The 22,071-nt window shown below is 38.8% G+C and overlaps 1 protein-coding gene across 1 annotated transcript in view; it reads left to right on the top strand.

Moving 5' to 3' along the window:
* MICU1 (mitochondrial calcium uptake 1) overlaps positions 1-22,071 on the top strand; it is a 257,726-nt gene that overhangs the window by 145,873 nt on the left and 89,782 nt on the right. The window contains exon 7 of the mRNA XM_058299000.1: positions 15,675-15,757. Within this exon, the coding sequence (XP_058154983.1) occupies positions 15,675-15,757 (83 nt within the window). The remainder of the gene's footprint in view (positions 1-15,674; positions 15,758-22,071) is intronic.

The raw sequence follows: 22,071 nt of genomic DNA, 5'->3' as shown, positions 1-22,071 counted from the left end.
TAGTATCTGCTACACTCCATCCCATGCACACTGCTCAGATCCACTTGCTTTATATAATAAGTTTACCTTCTCTGGGAACAACTCTTCTTGGATTCTGGTTGCTCCCTTTTCCTACAGGAACTTATAAGAGGAAAGTTAGTGAAATGAACTGCAGCTCCCACACTACAACTGCATTCAGAGCCATAATTGATCCTCATCATCTCTATCCTCTACTATCCACCCTCAGCTAACCTCTCTGCCAGCCTAGGTAGCTTACCTGGAGAGGTTACCCAGAGTCCTTGGGGGATCTGGTCACCCTGTTATTCTCAGGCCATGGCTTACACAGTTATCACTTACTATTAAAAGAGCACAGGGGAGTACCAAGAGATACTCCAATAGATCACCTGGGTCCTACACATATTCTTTCCCATTAATTATCAGCAAAGTCAATTATCCCTACTAGAATGGTAATTTCTTTTCTTGCCTGCTGGTCTCTTGGCATAAAAAGCCGGAGATGACCAGCTACATCTTAAAGTGGAAGCTATATCTTAAAGTTTTAATAAGATTTCGACTGTGTTCCCTCGTGGAAAGATCAGTGACTACATACCATATAGTTAAAGCCTTGTTAATCTGCTCTAGCAAAAATAGCATATCTAGCACAGCAGCTGCAGTTGGGCAACTGCAAGTTTGCAATAGTCCACTGTAACTTTAAGGATCTGTCTGGGTATTGTGTTATATGGGTCAGACCAATGAATTCAATGGGAATGTTGGTGGGGACCACCAACCCTAGAGATCTTAGATTTTTAAGGGTGGCACTAATCTCTCCATTACCCTTGTGCTGTTAAGGAGGCCCTCTGGCTTTGATAATTTGCCTTAAATTGGGAATTAATCCCCCTCAGCCTTTCATTGTCTTTCTCTAACATAGTTCTCAAACTTTAATATGTATCAGAATCTTCTAGAGGACTCGTTTAAACAGATTACTAGACCCCACCTCCAGGGTTTCTAATCGAGGTCTGAGGTGGGGTCCCAGATTTTTTATTTCTAATAAGTGCTCAAGTGATACTGGGAAGTAGGGATCCACCTTTTGAGAACCATTGCTCCAGTACATTGATAGTGCTCAGCAAGAGCCTTCCAATTTCATTGTTCCTAAAACGACTACTTCTCCCCAAAGCCTTCAAACATGTTAGGTATTGCACCTGTCAGTACATTCCCTTCCACTATAATTTCATCCCAGTTCACCACAGGAGAAAGTTTTAACAGTTTCACTGATACAGCATGCCAGAGGTTATCCCTCCTTGACCCACCAACAGTGATGGGGTCCTCATTGCTATAGAGATCCACCTCCAAAATCCTATCTTAGAGTTTGCTTTCTTGCACCACTCCTGGCATCAACTGTTCTAGGTAGGATTCCCAGAGAAATGACCTCTGAGATGGAGATTTGCATGCAGAAAGTTTTTGAGGAGTATTCTCAGGAACAACATTTCCTTGACCCTTCTCCCCTCATCTCCCTTAAAATATTCTTAGAATACCTTGAGTATCTCCTTCATAGCATGTCTTGAAGGGTAATTAGCAATTAATTGGACAATTGACTGCAACTAGTTCTAAGTAGAATTTAGTTTCCCCTACAAGACCAAGTTCAGCGAGGCAGAGTCCATGTTTGTCTTATTTATTGCTATTACCTCCGCAACTAATTTGCAAATTGTAGGTTTGCAACAAATTTTTGTCAGATGAACCTATGAATGAATAAGTGACTAAAAATATGAAATGGATTGTTAACTCTTAGATCTATTTATTTTTTTATTTTTTTATTTTTTATTTTTCTATCCCCCTCCCCCTCCCAGTTGTCTGCTCTCTGTGTCCATTCGCTGTGTGTTCTTCTGTGACCACTTCTATCCTTATCAGCGGCACCCGTGTCTGTGTTTCTTTTTGTTGTGTCATCTTGTGTCAGTTCTCCGTGTGTGCAGCCGCATTCTTGGGCGGGCTGTACTTTCTTTCACGCTGAGCGGCTCTCCTTACAGGGCCCACTCCTTGCACGTGGGTTTCCCCTACGCCTGGGACACCCCTGCATGGCAGGGCACATTCCTTTCGCGCATCAGCACTGCGCATGGACCAGCTCCACACGGGTCAAGGAGGCCCAGGGTTTGAACCTTGGACCTCCTATGTGGTAGGTGGACGCCCTATCCATTGGGCCAAGTCTACTTCCCTCTTAGAGCTATTTAAAAAGCAAAATATTAAGTCCTTTTGGCTCAGCTACCTTAATTTACTTGGAAAGAAAAAATTTAATAATATTAGAAATAAACACATTCAGGTATGGGGACCCATCCAAAGTTGTTCTTGCTTTTTTCAAATCTTAGTAATTGCTATTTACAAAATTGATATTGCCTATCCTTTCTTTTTCTCCCAGGGCAAGACAAATACAAAAACTTTGAAAAATCTCACACATAATATTGTAATGAAGATTCTAGCTTTTTCTGACCCTTCATTAAAAAGTCAGGATAGGGAAGCAGATTTGGCTCAACAGATAGAGCGTCTGCCTACCACATGGGAGGTCCAGGGTTCAAACTCAGGGCCTCCTGACCCATGTGATGAGCTGGCCCATGCGCAGTGCTGATGAACGCAAGGAGTGCCATGCTACGCACAGGTGTCCCCCGCGTAGGGGAGTCCCACACGCAAGGAGTGCACCCCGTAAGGAGAGCCACCCCACGCGATAAAAGCACAGCCTGCACAGGAGTGGCACTGCACACACAGGGAGCTGATGCAGCAAGATGATGCAATAAAAAGAGATACAGATTCCCAGTGCCGCTGACAAGAATACAAATGGACACAGAAGACCACCCAGCAAATGGACACAGAGAACAGACAACTGGGGGGCAAGGGGCAGGGAAGGGGAGAGAAATAAATAAAAAATATTTTTTAAAAAAGTCAGGATAGGGGAGCAGATTTAGCTCAGTTGAGGCCCCACTTCCCATTTACGAGGTACTGGGTTCAATCCCCAATACCTCCTAAAAAAAAAAAGCCAGGATATTATTAATGTCCGTTGACTTTTTTAGTGATTAAGTATAAACTCACCCATGTAAAAATTTAGATAATAGGTGAAAGTATAAAGAAATCTAAAGTCACCTACAAATAAAAATCTTAAAAAAAAAACTACATTTATGGGAAACGGATGTAGCTCAAGTGATTGGGCTCCTGTCTACCATATGTGGGGTCCAGGGTTCGATTCCCAGGGTCTCCTGGTGAAGAACTGCTGGCCCACGTGGCGAGCTGGCCCAAGCGGAGGGCTGGTCTGCGTGGAGTGCTGACCCATGCAAGAGTGCTGTCCGAGCAGAGGCACAGCAAGATGATGCAACAAAAAGAGACACAGAGGAAAGACAATAAGAGATGCAGTAAACCAGGGACCTGAGATAGCAGGGGGGATTGAACACCTCTCTCCCACTCTGGAATGTCCCAGCATCGGTTCCCAGTACCACCTAAAGAAAAGACTAGCAGACACAGAAGAGCACATGGAATGGACAGAGAGAAGACAATGAGGTGTGGGGGAAGGGGGGGGCGCTAAATAAATGGATAAATCTTTTTTAAAAATCTACATTTGCACTTTTTTCTTTTACTTTCTATTAATTCAGTCTACTATCCTTCATCCTGGTAGCCATCTGGATCCGTAACACTGGGGTTCAAATTCCAGTCTACCATTTACTAGCTATATAAGCCTCGCTTTCCTTATCACCTTACACTAGTACTAGTTAGTACCTAACTCACAGGGTTGTTAGAAATAAAAGAGTTAATACATGTAAGTTACTTAGAACAGTATCTGACACATGATAAGCCCTCAATAAATGTTAGTTTTTTTAAATTAATATTTCCATAAAGCCTGATTATGCATGTGGAGGATAAATCTATATCTAGTATAGACTTGGGCATGAGTCAATCTCAAGTTCTAATTCTTCCATAGGCTTACATGGTAATTACAGACTTACCTTGATCTTTCTTCAGAAAACATTTCATTTGGTCAGTAGGAACTATAGGCCAAGTAGAAAGAGTGTTAATTAGGACGATGCTGTGGGACAGCTTGTTGAGCAATTTATTTTCACAGTTTATAAATCTGTTACATTCTTAAGAGGGTGTTTCATTAAAAGAAAAAAAAAATGAATAGAGTTTGTGTTGTCCAGACTACTTCTAAAGGAGAAACAGAAAAGGTGAATGAAACCTTTCATAAATATATGTGATTTTTTCCTTTCAGTGCTCATGTAATTTTTTTTAATAAAAGGTAGTAAACTGGGAGGCTTCTGTTGTAAAAAGAAAAAAAAAATTAGAAAAAATTTGGATTCCCTATTTTTTGCTTAGAAGCCCAAAATTGGAATTTTCAGTTAGCCTTTTTATTAATGGTAGATTGATCCAATTTGTGTCTTCCCTTTGTAATTTGTTTCCATGGTGCCTCAATTATATAATTATGCACTAATTAGGAATGAATCAAATAATTTTACCAGTTTTGCATTTTTGTTTTATTTTATAATAAATGTATGAACACATTACTGTTATCAATAGTTCTAAGTTTTGGGTTCATTCACTTTCATGAATTTTTTAGGAAGACAATTATATAATATGAAAATGGTAGTTTTTCCCTCCTTTATTCTGACATGTATGCTATATTTTATTTCATTATGTTATTGCTACGGCAAGAGCTTTCAAAATAATAGTAGTTATAGTGAGCACCCAACTTTGTTCATTACATTAAAATGGATGTCTCGAGCATTTTTCACAAGTATGTTGTGAATCTTGGTTTCTGATAAATACTTTGTAATGCTGTTTCTTTTCTCAGGGAAATAAGATGTTAGGAACACTTTGAATTTTGTCAAATGCTTTTTCAGATAGATGATCAAAACAGATATATTCCCTTGACCTGGTTTTATTGCATTGTTGTAGTTAAAAATTCTGCATTTTTAATTTTTTCTTTCACTCATTTTTTTTTGTTTGGTTTGTGTGTGTGTATATGTAAACTAATATATAATTAGTCTTCATAAATGTCCCTTGAACTTTTAAAAATTTTATTTAGTTCTCTTTATCAGAATGCAATGTTCAGTATTTTTCTACTAAATTGAACTTGTGGTTTGTATTATATAAAGTTTCCATGGCTTGTTAAATTTTCTACAAAATAATGTCAAAGACTGAACTATTATGATACTTTTTCATAATTTCTCCTTTATATATAACTAATGTTTTGTTACTTATTTTGATTATGTGCTGTCCTGTACATAAAGATATATATTAGTTCTACAGTGTGGATGGTGCCTATTATCAGTATAAAAATGATATTTGTTCTTATTAATTCTTTTGCCTTTACTTCATTTCTGTTGGGTATTACTTTACCACCGCTGCTTTCATCTTGTTCTTATTTTCTGGTTTCCCCTTGTTTTTAATTTTCCTATTTTTTCTTTAGATGTTTCTTATAAATAACATTTAGTATGATCCAACCTGAGAGTGTTTGTTTTTTCATACAGGTCATATAAAAATTGTTGTGATGTGTTTGGTCTTATTTCTGTCACCTTATATTGTTTTTTATTCTTTCTTGCTACTTTTTTCTTTTAAGTTTTTGCTTTATTAATTGAGTTCCCCCCATCCAGTAATTTCAATATTGGTCTATTGTAACCTTTTTATTAAATAAACACAGATACATTTCTATATTACATATAAAATATATATATATCTTAATCTGTGTATGTGTTTGTGAGTATGGCTTTTTAAGCTAGGATAAAGCCTTATCTCTGGATTTCTCCTATAGGAAGTTGAGAAATTTAGCTTCCTTTCATTTTCCTCTCCCTACCCAATTTAAAAAATTTTAATAATTGGTATTTTTATTCAAAATTATTATTTTCAAATCAATTTTCCATTATGATTTCTCTTTCAAGAGACTTCATTGTTTTAAAACATTTTGGTGTAATAGTTAAGCATGCATGCTGCATGGGTTTGAATCTTGTATCTGGTGATCCTATGGATACACTCTGTACCTTAGTTTCCTCTTTTTTTTTTTAAAGATTTATTTATTTATTTGTTTCTCTCCCCTTCTCCCCCCATCCCGGTTATCTGTTCTCTGTGTCTACTTGCTGCGTTTTTTTATTTGTCCGCTTCTGTTGTCAGCGGCTCGGGAATCGGGAATCTGTGTTTCTTTCTGCTGTGTCATCTTGTTGTGTCATTTCTCCGTGTGGGCGGCGCCATTCCTGGGCAGGCTGCACTTTCTTTCGCGCTGGGCGGCTCTCCTAAGGGAGGCACCCCTTGCGCGTGGGGCTCCCCTGCGTGGGGGACACCCCTGCGTGGCAGGGCACTCCTTGCGCGCATCAGCACTGTGCATGGGCCAGCTCCACACAGGTCAAGGAGGCCCGGGGTTTGAACTGCGGACCTCCCATGTGGTATACGGACGCCCTAACCACTGGGCCAAGTCCGCTACCCAATTTCCTCTTTTTTTTGCAGGGGGTGGATTTTGTTACTACCAATATCACAGGTAGTTGGGAAATTCAGATAATTCAGATAAATTGTATCAGTTGCTGTTACTATGATATTAATAAGCTTATCATTGTTTACTGCCATTTCTTAATGTACTTGATTTTCCCTACCCTTATTTCTTTATTTTGATTGATTTTTGTTGCTTTTGTTTGAAGAATTTCCTCAACAGGGATTGGCAAATTTTTTCTTAAAGGAACAGATAAATGTCTTAGGTTTATGGGCAATAAGGTCTCACACTATTCAACTCTGCTCTGATAGCCCCAAAACAATTTGTGTGTTCCAATAAAACTTTATTTACACAAGTAGCCAGTCAGGAGGCCATAGTTTACTGACCCTTGCTCAAGATTTTTTTTGTTTCTTGTGGAATTTTATTAGGGTGGGTATGTCAATTGTACAATTTCAAAATCAGCATGTCATGCTGCTCTTGTAAGCAAACAATGAGTTCACTTGCATGGAATTCTTAGATTGGAATTGTTTTCCCTTAAGACTCTGTTGAGCTTGCTCTGTAGTATTCAAATGTGGAGAACAATGATACAACCTATTATTTTCTTTTTTTTTTTAGAGTTAAGCTTGTATCTTTTTTTTTTTTAGATTTATTTTTTATTTATTTCTCTCCCCTCCCTGCCCCGTCCTACACCCCCCACCCAGTTGTCTGCTCTCTATGTCAATTTGCTCTGTGTTCTTCTGTGTCCGCTTGTATTCTTGTCAGCAGCACCTGGAATCTGTGTCTTTTTTTGTTGTATCATCTTGCTGCATCAACTCTTCATGTGTGCGGCACTACTCCTGGGCAGGCTGCACTTTTTTTGTGCTGGGCGGCTCTCCTTACGGGGTGCGCTCCTTGCACATGGGGCTCCCCTATGTGGGGGGCACCCCTGCGTGGCACGGCACTCCTTGCACACATCAGCACTGCATGTGGACCAGCCCATGAGACGGGTCAGGAGGCCCTGGGTTTGAACCCTGAACCTCCCATGTGGTAGGCAGACTCTATCCATTGAGCCAAATCAGATTCCCTTATTTTCTTCTTTATGATAACCAATTTTTTTCCTGCCTGAATGACTGAAGGATTTTTTTCTTTATCCTTGAAATTCTTCATTTAACCAGGGGAATTTTTTTCTTTTCTACTATAATCCAGGAACCAGGCTAAGAAGAATTAGGTCAATGTATTTGCATTTTTGAATTTTAGATTACCTTAATGTCTTGTTTCTCCAGTAAGGAAATTTTCAAGATACCCTATTCTAAAAGTTAGGAATAAAAATTTCTTAGGGGAAACGGACTTGGCCCAGTGGTTAGGGCGCCCGTCTACCACATGGGAGGTCTGCGGTTCAAACCCTGGGCCTCCTTGACCCATGTGGAGCTGGCCCATGTGCAGTGCTGATGCGCGCAAGGAGTGTCCTGCCATGCAGGGGTGTCCCCCCGCATAGGGGAGCCCCACGCGCAAGGAGCACAACCCGTAAGGAGAGCCACCCAGCGTGAAAAGAAAGTGCAGCCTGCCCAGGAATGGCGCCGCCCACACTTCCGGTGCCGCTGACGACAACAGAAGCAGACAAAGAAACAAGACGCAGCAAATAGACACAGAGAACAAGACAACCGGGGCGGGGGGGGGGGGGGGGGAATTAAATTAAAAAAAAAAATTTTTTTTTCTTAGTATTTCATTACTTCAAATTACACATCACATAGTAAAATAGATAAGGACCTATTTTAAATGGCAGAATGCTGACTTTTATGCAGTTTGGACCCCTTACGGTATAGTTTAATGGGAGTGTACAGATACACAATCACAGAAAACCTATTCAGAAAGCAGTCTAATTTATTCTGGTGTGAACATACTGAATCACTAAATGACAAGAAACTAAAACTCATAGTAAAACTTTATATGAGAACTTTGTGCAGCCTGCATGATGTTTCTGTAAACCTACAACTGTACTAAAAAAAATAAATTTAAAGTAATTACTGTGTTTTTCATTGGAATTCTAGTGTAGCCAACCAAAAGAATCTTGATTTTTAATGTTATTTCTTATCACTTCTATAACCAATTATAGTCCAAGTGGATTTTTTCCCATTTGCCACTCCTAATCTTGCATTTTAGGTGTAAGTATTTACCTGACTTCAGGGCAGAGTGCCATAGTTATTCTTATCATTCCCATTGACTTTAGATGGCAAACACCAATGGTGGGTATTTTAGCCAATAGATTCTTCTACAAAACAACAAAAGATGAGGCCAAGGCTGACTATAGGACTTCAGATTTGCAGCCGAAAGTATAATAGTCATTGAGCCATTGGTATTATTCGCCTATGCCTTGCAGTTATCTGCATATAAAATTTAAATGCAGGGAAGCGGATTTGGCCCAATGGATAGGGCATCCGCCTACTACATGGGAGGTCCAAGGTTCCAACTCAGGGCCTCCTGACCTGTGTGATGAGCTGGCCCATGCACAGTGCTGATGCGCACAAGGAGTGCTGTGCCACGCAGGGGTGTCCCCCATGTAGGGCAGCCCCACCCGCAAGGAGTGTGCCCCATAAGGAGAGCTACCCAGCACAAAAAAAGTGCATCCTGCCCAGGAATGGCGCCACACACGCGGAGAGCTGATGCAGCAAAATGATGCAACAAAAAAATGGGACACAGATTCCCGGTGCTGCTGACAAGAATACAAGCGGACACAGAAGAACATGCAGTGAATGGACACAGAGAGCAGACAACTGGGGGGTGAGTGGTGAAGGGGAGAGAAATAAATAAAAAATAAATCTTAAAGAAAAAAAAATTTTAATGCAAAAAAATAGATTTGTAAAACAGAATATTTCCTAACTTGTGCTATCTATTATCGTTTTTTTTTTAAGGCTTTTTTGTTTCACAAATATTTTGTAGCCAAATATTAGCCAGTTTATTAACAAAGCCCTTAATGTGAAACTATTGGTAAATGTTGAAAAGGCTAACAGACTATCAAACAGTACCTGTTAAAATAGTTACCAACAGATATTTCATTAAGGCAGCTAGGTAAATGAAAAGGAAATTGGTCTGCTGTTTCTTAAGTTTGTTTAAAATAATTCTTAGTATATTTTCATCTTGTGTTGCACCTTTTTTTTTTTTAAAGATTCATTTATTTATTTCTCTCCCCTTCCCCCCTCAGTTGTTTGCTCTCTGTGTCCATTCACCGTGTGTTCTTCTGTGACCACTTCTATCCTTATCAGCGGCACCCACAATCTGTGTTTCTTTTTGTTGCATCATCTTGTTGTGTCAGCTCTCCGTGTGGGCAGCGCCATTGCTGGCAGGCTGCACTTTCTTTCGCGCTGGGCGGCTCTCCTTACAGGGCACACTCCTTGCGTGTGGGCCTCCCCTACATGGGAGACACCCCTGTGTGGCAGGGCACTCCTTGCTTCATCAGCACTGCGCATGGACCAGCTCCACACGGGTCAAGGAGGCCCGGGGTTTGAACTGTGGATTTCCCATGTGGTAGGCGAATGCCCTATCCATTGGGCCAAGTCTACTTCCCTGTTGCACCCTTCTGAAACAAAATCATCCCATGGAAATGGTATACTTCAATTACAATACCTAGTACCACGTAAATTTTTTTTTTTCTCTCAGTCTGTCTGATGGCCAGGCAGGTTTCTTCCATGCTGCACTTAGCCAACATACTTTGAGGCATCCAAAAGAATTAAAGGAGGGGCATTTTGACTTGTAATCTCTAGGTTTTCTCTCCCTTTTCCCTAGTATGTTGTTATGTAGAGAGCAAGGAACTAGGCCCTCATATGAGAATAATGCTAGTCCTTTATTCTTCCAAAGAAGTGTCCTCTTGTTTTAGAAAGGGTAAGTCATGTGCAGAATTAACTATATTTAGGATAGTCCTTGGCCATCTAAAGTACCCTATATTTTTGGGATGCTGAAGTTTTGAAAGCAAATTCTGAGAAAACTTAGAGGAGGAATATCATGTATATGAGGAAGCAGATATATTTTCCATATCTCTAGAAAATAAAACCAGGACAGTTTATAGGAGCTACCCAGAGGTAGAATTTTGACTCTGTTTGAGAGAAAAGCTCAATTAATATGGCCAGTAATGGGTTAGGCCTCAGAAGTGGTGACCTGCCTCTCATTAGAAGTAATCAAACACAGGCTGTGTGGCCATCCTTCCAAATTCAGTAAGAGGTTTCATCATTGACAGAGGATCATAATCTAAAGTCTTTTCTACCCAAGAGTTGTCTGATATCATACATTATGGACCTCATTTGTCCCACAGCATCATTTTCAAATAAGAATGACAGGAATTTTATGGTGGGAGAATCAGACCAACAGAAAATAAAACTTGTTTAGAATCTGACATTCTTTTTTGGTTGTTCATTTGTCAGTACCACCAAAAAGAATTTAAGACAGCAAAGGACTCATTATGTCCTTGGAAGAGCCAGAAATAAAGCCCTCATCTTGTCTTTTTCTCTTAAAGAACAAAAGGTGAAATGGCCATGAAAGTCTCAAGACAGCTAGTGTTGTTCCTGTCTGATTGATTGACTTATTACACATAGAAAAAGATAGATACCTTTTAGTAATTGCTAAAGCAAAGTAGAAAAATCTGTGCCTCAGAGAACAGTCCAGAGTTGTTATAGTTATTATTATTAATGGTAGAATATTAGAAAAATGGCTCTTAACCAGAACATACCAAATATAGTTTCATTTCCTATTCGCAAATTGCCATGGAAATCTAAGTAAAATATGTATAGTTATATTTCTTTGTTTAGAATCTCATTTTAATCAATTCCAACATATGTTAAAATCATTTTGGAAATCATTATTTCAAAAATAGGGTATGCTATTTTCAGCTGAAGGAAAAGCCTCATTGTTCACTCTATAAGTGCCTGGGATTCCAAAGAATTCCTCTTTCAGTTGGATTTGCCCCTTCAGTGGAAATAGGTTGTGAGTTAATATAAACTCAAAGGAGTAGGTTGTATAGATCTGTAAGGATATCTTAAAGCTTTCCAGAAGAAATAGATCCAAAAATTACTCTGAAGCCTACAGTTAAGTTGAAACAGAAGTTTACAAGGGAATTTCCTGACAGCATATTCTGGTGTAGAATGTTTCACTTAAAGCAAATCGTTTTCTGTTTCTTGGTTTGCTAGTTGGTTTTTTATGCTTTGATAAGATGAGCAGATGAAAATTGAACAGATTGAGAGAGATGCTGCAGGAAGGACCTTTTCTAAAAGCGTGGCAAGGCCTAAATGAGAATGTGCAAGGCTGTTAACTTGATTTGCCTCATTAGTGACCAGAACATAGAGGAGTTCAAGCTATAGAGTGTCGTCCATATACTTAAAAAAACCCTCCGAATAGCTCCACATAAAACAGATACTAGTGGAGCAGCTGTAGCTGCTTGAGTGGTTGAGCGCCCGCTTTGCATATGCAAGGACCCGGGTTCAATCTCTGGTACCTCCTTAAAAAAAACAAAAAACTCTGTTTGAAAGTCACTAAGCCAGGATTAGTCTGGGCATGTGCCTTCAAAAAACTCAGGACAATAAGAACAAAAGATCATGATAGAGGTAAAATTTTAAGCACTCTTATGTTCCCTCTGTGTAAGAAGTGGTGATAGGGAATAGGAATGCTTCTTTCATTCATTTATGGCAGGAGTTCTTAACCAGGGATCCATGTGGAAAGATTTCAGGGGGTCTGTGAGCCTGAACTGAAAAAAAATCAGCTTATTATCTTTGTTTTCTCTGACCTGTAATTGAAATATAGCATTTTCTTCACTTATGAATGTGTGCAATAAATAAATTATTGTAGTAGTCATTTCACCTGACTGGCAAAAAAGGTCTGTAAAGCAAAACAGGTTCAGAATCCCTCATTGTGGAAACATAATGACTTCTCTCTTGCCAATTTTTTCCCTATTTCTATTAATTTGGACTGTGTTTCTTCTGATACTGTGATTCCACCTTCTCTTTCACTGCGTCCTGTCGCATGCACCTTAAATGTAGGAATCCTACTTCATTCTACCCTTTCCTCACCTTTCTCCTCAACTGTGAATTCTCCTTAGGCAACTCTATTTCAGGCCCTCTGCAGTTAACCACAAACATGCTAATGGTTCCCAGCTTTAGCCTCTCTCTTCTAAAATTTAAACCCATAATTCCAGCTACGTGCTAAATATCCTGAACATCTCCGTCTGAGTAAGCTGTAAACCCCTTGCATTCAGCAGATCCCATTTGAATTCCTTTCACTCCGCAGACCTTCTCCCTCTGTTTTTTCTCTTTTGGCTAATGAAATGCAAGCTATCCAGTAACCTAAACCACTCATGCTCTTATCCCTTTTCATTCTCAACTCATCACAGCCAATTAACCATTAAGTTATGTAATTTCTGTCTCCTTAAAGTATTTCAAGTTTGCTTTCTCTTCATTACCACTGCAATCAGTTTGAATTTTCAATAAGAGCTTCAGTGATCGTCTCTGAAACTAGCTCTTCTTTTCTAACTCATCCTTCACACTGTAACCAGAGAAGTCCTTTTATAAGTGCCTTCTTGATTGTGTCACTCTCCTATTTGAAACATTCAGCGTCTTCATATTGTCTGCAGTTGTGATGATCTTAAGTGTCTGTGGGGATTAGGCCTATAATGTTTATGAGTGAAATGGCCAAGTGTGAGAACAAAGGGAAAAACAGGAGACTGGGAAGTAAACCTAGGTCAAGGACTTCAAAGCCTCAAGCTTTATTAAGCAACGTGGCCTCCAATACGAATACAGAAGTATTTATAATAATGACAACAGACTATTCTGATATGTTTTAACTGAGAAACAAACAACAAATCAATTCACTGGTTATGTCAGTCCCTATCCAGAGAGATTCATATTCAGACTTTTAAAAACTATGTGACAAACATATCTGAAGACCTAATATAGCCTATGGGTCTCCATTTAGTGCAGCCAAATCTAACTACTGAGCAAACATATGTAATGTTTCTTTGATAATCTGGTATTTCCTTAGATGGGCAGCTTGGAACTCTGCTTTTGTAGGGACTGACACAACCAGTGAGTCTTGTTTTGTTGTTTGTTTCTACATCAAAGCATATCAGAATAGAGAAAATGTTTTCATTATTATAAATACTTCTGTATTCATATTGGAGCCGATGTCGCTTAATGAAAAGCTTGAAAGCTTTGAAGTCATTGTTGACCTAGGTTCACTTCCCAGTCTGCCACATATTAGCTTTGTGGTTTTCATCTAGTCATTTAACCCCTTTTGAGCCCTAATTTCCTCTGTTTAAAAAAAAAGAAACAAACATTTTCAGGAATGAGAGTACAAAAGCTAATGGTATACAGTCCTAAATTATCTAGCTCTGCTTAGCATATAATAATGCCTCAGTAAAAGGTAGCATTCATACAAACAAGAAAAATTTTAGAAGCAACAATAATTATACACAATTCAAATCCCCCAGTTCCATCCTTTCCCAGAAATTGTAATTGTGGCCTAAAGAAAAGCAAACCTGTTGGAAGCCAGTATCAAGTAAGGTAGACATCAGAACAGACAGGTACATAATTCACCCAGGCACCTAAAAGCCAGGAGGTTACAGCCTAGATACCTACCCAGTCAAAAACGGAATTTAAGCCCAGAAGATGTTGCTAAGGACACATTAATGAGCAATATGGGAATATGGGCTCTGTATAATTGCTTGTAACATACAAAGTCCTTTTTTACATTTTTATCTACCTATATGTAATTTTTTGTAAGAATGGCATTAATTGAAAATTTAATTTGGTGAAATTAGGGTATATAGGATATTATATTTTGACTTATTCTTTAGAGTTATATAAATTTGAATCATCAAAAGAAGGAAGTAAATGATATAGCAAACTTTACCAGAAACATTCAGCATGGTAAGGAGAGAAGGCTGCTAGGTTTATGTTTTATTCCAGTGTGCAAACTACATTAAATATCGTTTGCTTGATCTATGAACATTAAAGAAGTCTTCAGCATTCACTCAAAGGAAAGAAAATATATTGCAAGCTTTGCATTTTTCAGTTCATTTTAAAACTTCATCCTAATTTTGGAATTAAAATTACATTGGAGAGGGAAGTGGATGTGGCACAAGTGATTGGGCTTCCATCTACTATATGGGAGGACCCAGGTTTGATCCCCAGGGCCTCCCAGTAAATGTGTACCAGGCCAACTTGGCAAGCATTGCAGCAAGATGATAACACAACAAAAGAGGGACACAGGGAATAGTCAAGGCAAGATGCGACAGAAACCAGGAACTGAGGTTCCCAGGATTGAATCCCAGTGAAGCCTAAAGGAGAAAACAAGAAGAGAAGACAAAAAGAAACAGACACAGAAGTTCACACAGTGAATGGACACAGACAGCACAACAGGGAAGGGAGAGGGGAGGAAAAATTAAATTGGAGAAATAAGAACAAAGAGAAAACTAGCTGCTTTGGGGGTGTTAGATTTATTTATTTATTTCTACATCCCCTCGTTGTTTGCATTTGCTCTGTCTGTTCGTTGTGTGCTCATCTTCCATTTTTAGGAGGCACTGGAAACCGAACCCAGGGACATCTGTGTGGGAGGGAGGCACCTAATCACTTGAGCCACCTCCATTCCCTGCTTTGTTATGTCTCTCATAATGTTTTTCTGCTAGTGTTTCTTGTTACGTTATCTTGTGTCAGCTTGCCGCACCTGCTCCCCACATCAGCTGTCTTGTTCATCTTTAGGAGGCACCTGGAACTGAACTGTGTGGTAGGTGGGAGCTCAATCACTTAAGCCACATCCGCTTCCCCTATCTTGTTTTTAAAGCAAGATAGAGACTTAGGTTTTCACCTTTCTTCTTTTTTCATCATAGACTATGATATGTCTCATCCCAGATAGACTTTCTTGTCCAGATAAATAATATTATGTTTAAGCAACAAGGCAATAATATTAATAATACACAGCTAAGAGGCTGGTATCTAAGAAAGCAAATATGAAGTGTTTAAGAAAGCAATAGACAAGTGTTATCTTTGCTGGCTACATTAAAATTCTCTTTTGATATTGAAAAATATTGCTGAAAGATTGAGCTAGGTAAGTATGGTGGCATTTTATGACTTTGATATTACATTTTCGTGTTTAACCATCTGTTTTCTTTAAAATTTTTTAAGGAAAAAAAAAGTGGGGGAGGGGTTTGGTCGATGCCTTCTAAGTATTTTTCTTTTCTTCTTTTCTTCTCTCCTTCCTTCCTTCTTTTCTTCTTTCCTTCCTTTATTTCTACTTGCAGCTCCTCAGAGAAATTTTGAAATTGCCTTCAAGATGTTTGACTTGAATGGAGATGGAGAAGTAGACATGGAGGAGTTTGAACAGGCAAGTTATCCTGGGTAGTTCCTTTAAACTTAAACATTATTATTTGACACATTTTTATGTACCTTGACCTTAGTCATTCTACTCAGACTATCCAGATTTTTGAGATACTTAATGTATCATCTCTTAAAATTACCCTCACTTCTAACAGATTTTTTTCCCCACTCTAAAACATAAGGAATTATTTGGGCAAATGATTAAGATCAAGGTTTCTCTGGTTCCCCATCATGAATCAGACTGTCATGCCTCCAGCTGTGAGACTCAGTTATAGCTATTTAATATATTTTTTTCAACATTTATCAAACAGCTTCTACTTGCCAGGTGGTTTTAAGATATGATGAAGGATATATGTTCTTGAAGGATTTCTGTAAGGGAAGGAAAAATGGTACTGCACCTCTGACTGTAGTAGGGTCCAGTCATGCATGTGTAACGCTTTCTCTGAATCCTAGGAAGAGATTACATTTCCATAGAACTTTTGCAGTTGGGGGCCTTGGTACCTCTGTAGATACAATTGCTATGGTTGCAAGAAGTAGTTTCAAAACAGAAAATATATATATGTAGGAGAAATAATTTTTCTATTCTCAAAATGAGCAAAGGGACAAATATTCCAGGAAGTAGGAGAAAGTATTGAGTATAATATATTTGTAAAATTAGTAACTGCACAAAGACAAATATTTCAAAATGCCTACAGATATTTATTCATACGTGCACCCTGAATCTATCTATAATAATAGCTTCACTTTTCCAATCCTGTATTTTACTGGTCTTACCAGGCCTCAGATGATTGTGAATAAAACTAGCATATTCTGCTATTTTTCTTAAATTTGCTTTACCTTGGGTCTTTCTCAGTCTGTTTTAGTGATATACTGAAGATCTGAATTGAAGCAGTCCTGTGTATAGGCCTAGAATGAGAAGAATTATCACCTTAAGTTTGTCTAAATTTAAGACATTAGAGCTTTTTCCCATTTAGTCCCTTCTTTGGCACTTACATCCTTCTTAGAATACTTCTTTTTTGCCTTCTTTTTCATTTCCCTGAATAATTCTTCAGTCAATCAATTTAGACCTAAATAGATGGTAACTTCAAGTCTAAAATCACTTATCTGAATTTTTAAGAAATGTGTAAATTTTTCCTAAGTTATCTAATATAGAGTATAATGTTGTTAATAATATTCCCTTGTTATTCTTTTTAAGGATTGCAGGATCTGTAATGATATCCCTTCCTGATAATTTGTGTTCTGTCCTTACTGATTTCTTTTTTAACCTAGCTCCTCCAGCTGTTATTGAGAAGAGGTTGTTAAAATCCCCAACTATGATTAGGGAATTATTTCCCTTTATTTCTGTCAATGTTAACTTCAAGTATTATTGTTCTACTAGTTCCGATTGATTCTGATAAAAAAAAAAGATACTGGTTATTTGAATCATTGTTCCCCCATATATTTTGTGTTGTATTTCTCTGTCTGCTTTCACAATACTTTCATTATCTTTGATTTTCAGAAGTTTGAGTATGATGTGCCTGAGTGTGGTTTTCTTATTGCATTTATCCCTCTTGGGATTTGATGAGCTGCTTATCTGGTTTTTTGTGTGTTTTTATCAAATTTAAAGAATTTTTTACCATATTTCTTTAAAAAAAATTGTCCCATTCTCCCTCACTTCTCTTTCTGGGACTCCAATATCACAAATATTAAACCTTATGTTATTGTCTTACAAATCCCTGAGGCTCTGTTCTTACCCCACCCACACCCAGTCTTTTTTCTCTCTGTTCTTCAGTCTGTATAATAGCTATTAATTTATCTTCATGTTCACTGACTCTTCCTTCAGTCATTTCCACTCTGCTGTTAAGCTTATCCAGTGAATTTTTATTTTAGATATTGCCTTTTTCCACTCTAGAACTTCTGTTTGGTTTTTTTGTTTGTTTGTTTTTAAAGATTTAATTTTTATTTATTCCCCCCCCCCACCCATTGTCTGCTCTCTGTGTCCACTTGCTGTGTGTTCTTCTGTGTCCACTTGTATTATCAGGCAGCACTGGGAAACTGTGTCTCTTTTTTTTGTTGTTGCGTCAGCTTGCTGCATCACCTCTCCATATGTGCAGCACCCCTCCTGGGCAGGCTGCACTTTTTTCACGCAGGGCAGCTCTCCTTGCACGTGAGCTCCCCTACATGGGAGACACCCCTGCGTGGCACAGCACTCCTTGCACACAGCAGCACTGCGCATGGGCCAGCTCACCACATGGGCCAGGAGGCCCTGGGTTTGAACGCTGGACCTCCTATTTGGTAGGCGGATGATCTGTCAGTTAAGCCAAGTCTGCTTCCCTGTTTTTTTATGTAGTTTTTTTTTCCTCATCTGAAGTTTCCTCTTTTCCTTCTTTTCAACCATGTTTTTTCTACTCAAGCACTATTATAATAAATGCTTTAAAATCTTTGTCTGCTAATTCCAACATCTGAGTCATCCCAGGATTGGTCTTCATTGATTGTGTTTTCGCTGGAAAGTGGCTTGCTCATTTTCCTGTTTCTTCATCTGTCAAGTAGTTTGGATTATAATCTGAACATTGTGAGGACCTGGAGACTCTGGATTTTGTTATATATTCATGTGAAGATTATTGGTGTTTTGTTTTGTTTTGTTTTGTTTTAGTAGGCAGTTAACTTAACTGTACTTGGCTGGAATTTATAAATAGAATTTGGGGCTTCCTCTCTCAGATTTTCTCCTTTTTGAGATCCCCAACCTCCTTAGCTTCTGGTTTTTCTAAGTTCAAAAAACAGAGGATTTTCTATTAGAATTTTAGCCAATCCTTATGGTACAGCTGAGGACTGCCTTCAGGCTAAAAACCATATAGAACAGGAAACTCAACCAGTGTCATTCCTTTCTTCCATGTCTCAGCTCCCTTCCAGAATCTGCCCATGACCACTCTCTAGTGCCTTCAGGTAATTATGTGGTTTGTCTATACTTTATACTTTTCATCTGAGAGAAGATTGACCTGATAGGAGCTACTTATCAATTACCAGAAGCTGATTAAGGCCTTTTATAGTATTAAATGCTAAGAGAGAGGCTGAAAAGCAGTATAAGAACTTCAAACAGTCCTAAGAAGTAGGAGGGAGAAAAAATTAAAGGGTAGTTGGGGAAAAAGAAGGAAGTGATAAAGAGAAAGAAAATAAAAAATACGAAGTGTGGTGTTGAGATAGTCTCAGAAATTATTTAGGGTATTCTTCAGGAGCAAAATTGCCATAACTTCTGTATTCCTATTAGAGGTACTAAACTATAGATTTTAAAGTAGGGCACATGGATTTTATTTTTGGCATTGGTGCTCACATGCTGAATGACTTAGTGCAGTTACTTTACTATTCTGTTCACTTGGTAGGGAAGGGAATGCTAATTTCCTTTAACGTGGTCCCTTGATAATTGGCTTTGTTAACTGATAGTAATATTGTTCACAAGGAAGTAAACTCTTTAGAAGAAAAAACAAAAAATAATTATAAGGTGGTTTATGTGTGACCATCTCTCATTAGCAGTTTCTCTGCTTCATCTTTCTACATTTTACATTCTTTGAAAATATGGTCACTTAATTTATTAAGTTGAAAGAGGCATAGACTTTAATACATTCAAACATTGCTCTGATTTCCAAACAGATTTTTTTCTCAGATATTGCAGTGTATTTATCAAGGTTATAAAGAAAGTTAAACAGAATCAGTATGAGGATCTCATCTATCATCACATATCTTCAAAGTTAATGTAGCATAAAGCAAACTAATAAGTAATATTAGTCTTTTTTCAAATCACTTTGCTAAAAGCATTTATCAGTAAGTAGTGAGCATTAATCAGAGTCTTCTCTGACCTTTCTACCACACAGATCTTTTTCCTTTACCCTTTGATAGCGGATCATAAAACAGAACTAAGCTAGCAAATATCTTATAACTATTTGGGCTACATTCACCCAAGGCCATGACAGAAATACTTTTTAGTTGCAAAGTAGGAGAAGTGATAACTATCAGTTGTGAGAAGAAAAGGAATGAAATTTTGTTTGAAACCATGTATTACATTTTTTTCTTTACGTTTTCTCCACAATACATAGCACATTGTGGCATTCAAATAACTAGTTGAATTAATATATTTTGACTGAATCCTATGTCGTAACCCTATCAACAGTTATCTAAATAAAAAGTTTTTAAGAAAATATTTCTCAACTAAAAAACTCTTAAGAAAACACCCTTACACACACACATACACAGGCACACATACATAAAATCTGGTGACATGTACTTAAAAAGAGCCTTTAATGAAAGTACATTAGTGATTAGTAATAGTTTACACTTAGCTGGGACAACATTTAGATTGTGGTATTAGTAATCATTAATAAAGATGCCTGTTTTAGTTTGCCAAAGGGCTGCCAATGCAAAGTACCAGGAATCTGTTGGCTTTTATAAAGGGGGTTTTTTGGAGGTATAAACTTACATTCCCAAGACTGTGAATAGCCCAGTTCAAGGCACACCATAAGAGGTGCTTCGTCACCAAAGTCCGCTGCCATGTGTTGAAGCGAGATGGCAGGCAATCTCTGTCTGGCCTCTTCTTCCCCTCTGGGCTTCCTTACTCAGGTTCAACTGTTCGGCTTTCTTGCCAAATTTTTAGCAACAAACTGGCATAGGGCTTGTCTCTTAGGGCTTCCTATATCAGTCTTGGCTCTTCTGCTTTCTTCCCAAGTTCAGCTCTAAGTTCTCAGGCATATGGCAAAGGTGGTCTTCTCTTGAGCTTCTCTTGCCCACCCTCTTGGGCTTCATGGTTAAGTGATCCTCTTTTATATGGCAGGATGAAACATTGCAGTTTCCTTTTTCCCCCCCTCTGTCTGAGTGTCATTTATATCAGACCCAGCTTACAGGGGCAGAGACTCAACCCGAGTCATGCCTCAGTGACACAGTCCAATCCAAAGCCCCAAAGCGATCTAATCAAGTAATCTAATCAAAGACCCCTCAGCTGAATCTAATGCAATCAACAGATATAAACCCAAGTAAATAGATTAGTTTACAAACATAATTTTTCTCTTTTGGGGATTCATAAAATAATCTCAAATTGCCTCAATATACTAACATAAATTAATTTTTCCTAAAAACACCCCTTTCTCCCCAGTCATTTATTTATTACATACATACTGCCATCACAAGGCTTTTGCTGCTAACATGCAGTTAAAAGGAAGAAAGACTTAAAATGCTATCATAGGGAAGCGGACTTGGCCCAATGGATAGGGCATCTGTCTACCACATGGGAGGTCCATGGTTCAAACCCCGGGCCTCCTTGACCCGTGTGGAGCTGGCCCATGCGCAGTGCTGATGCATGCTAGGAGTGCCGTGCCACGCAGATGTGTCCCCCGCGTCAGGGAGCCCCACGCGCAAAGAGTGTGCCCCATAAGGAGAGCCGCCCAGCACGAAATAAAGTACAGCCTGCCTAAGAATGGCACTGCCCACACAGAAAGCTGACACAACATGATGACACAACAAAAAGAAACAGAGATTCCCATGCCGCTGACAACAACAGAAGCAGACAAAGAAGACGACGCAGCAAATAGACAAAGAGAACAGACAACTGGGGCAGGGGGGCGGGAAGAGAAATAAATAAAATAAATAAATCTTTAAAAATAAATAAATAAGTGCTATCATAGGAAGGATATAAGCTGTAATATTCATAACCATTGACAATATTTAAATTAGGACAGTTCCTGATGCTGATGCCCCATCCTGGTTCACTTGTATTAGAAAATTCTTCAGTTTTCACACTCTGACAGGCACAATGAATTGTGCATTGCCTTCAAATAGAAGAAGTATCATTCTCATTATCCTGTATTTCAATTTAAAATCTAATTTAATCAACTTAATTTAAAAATCCATTGCACATCTTATCTTATTTCTTTCCATATGCTTGAAAAACAAATGTCACCTACTCTTATTTACATGATAAAACATGAATCCAGGGAAGCTGATTTGGCTCAACTGATAGAGCGTCCACCTACCACATAATAGGAGGTCCAGGGTTCAAACCCCGGGGCCTCCTGACCTGTGTGGTGAGCTGGCCCATGCGCACTGCTGACACACGCAAGGAGTGCCATGCCACACAGGAGTGTCCCCCCCATAGGGGAGCCCCACGCGCAAGGAGTGCGCCCCACATGAAAAAAGTGCAGCCTGCCCAGGAGTGGCGCCGCACACACAGAGAGCTGACGCAGCAAGGTGACGCAACAAAAAGATACACAGATTCCTGGTGCCACTGAAAAGAATGTGAGTGGACACAGAAGAACACACAGCAGATGGACACAGAGAGCAGACAATGGCGGGTGGGGGAAG

Source organism: Dasypus novemcinctus, chromosome 6 (genome assembly GCF_030445035.2).
Source record: "Dasypus novemcinctus isolate mDasNov1 chromosome 6, mDasNov1.1.hap2, whole genome shotgun sequence".
In the NCBI taxonomy this organism is placed as follows: Eukaryota; Metazoa; Chordata; class Mammalia; order Cingulata; family Dasypodidae; genus Dasypus; species Dasypus novemcinctus.
Note: the sequence above shows the minus strand (reverse complement) of the source record. Positions and strands in the feature narration are given on the sequence as shown.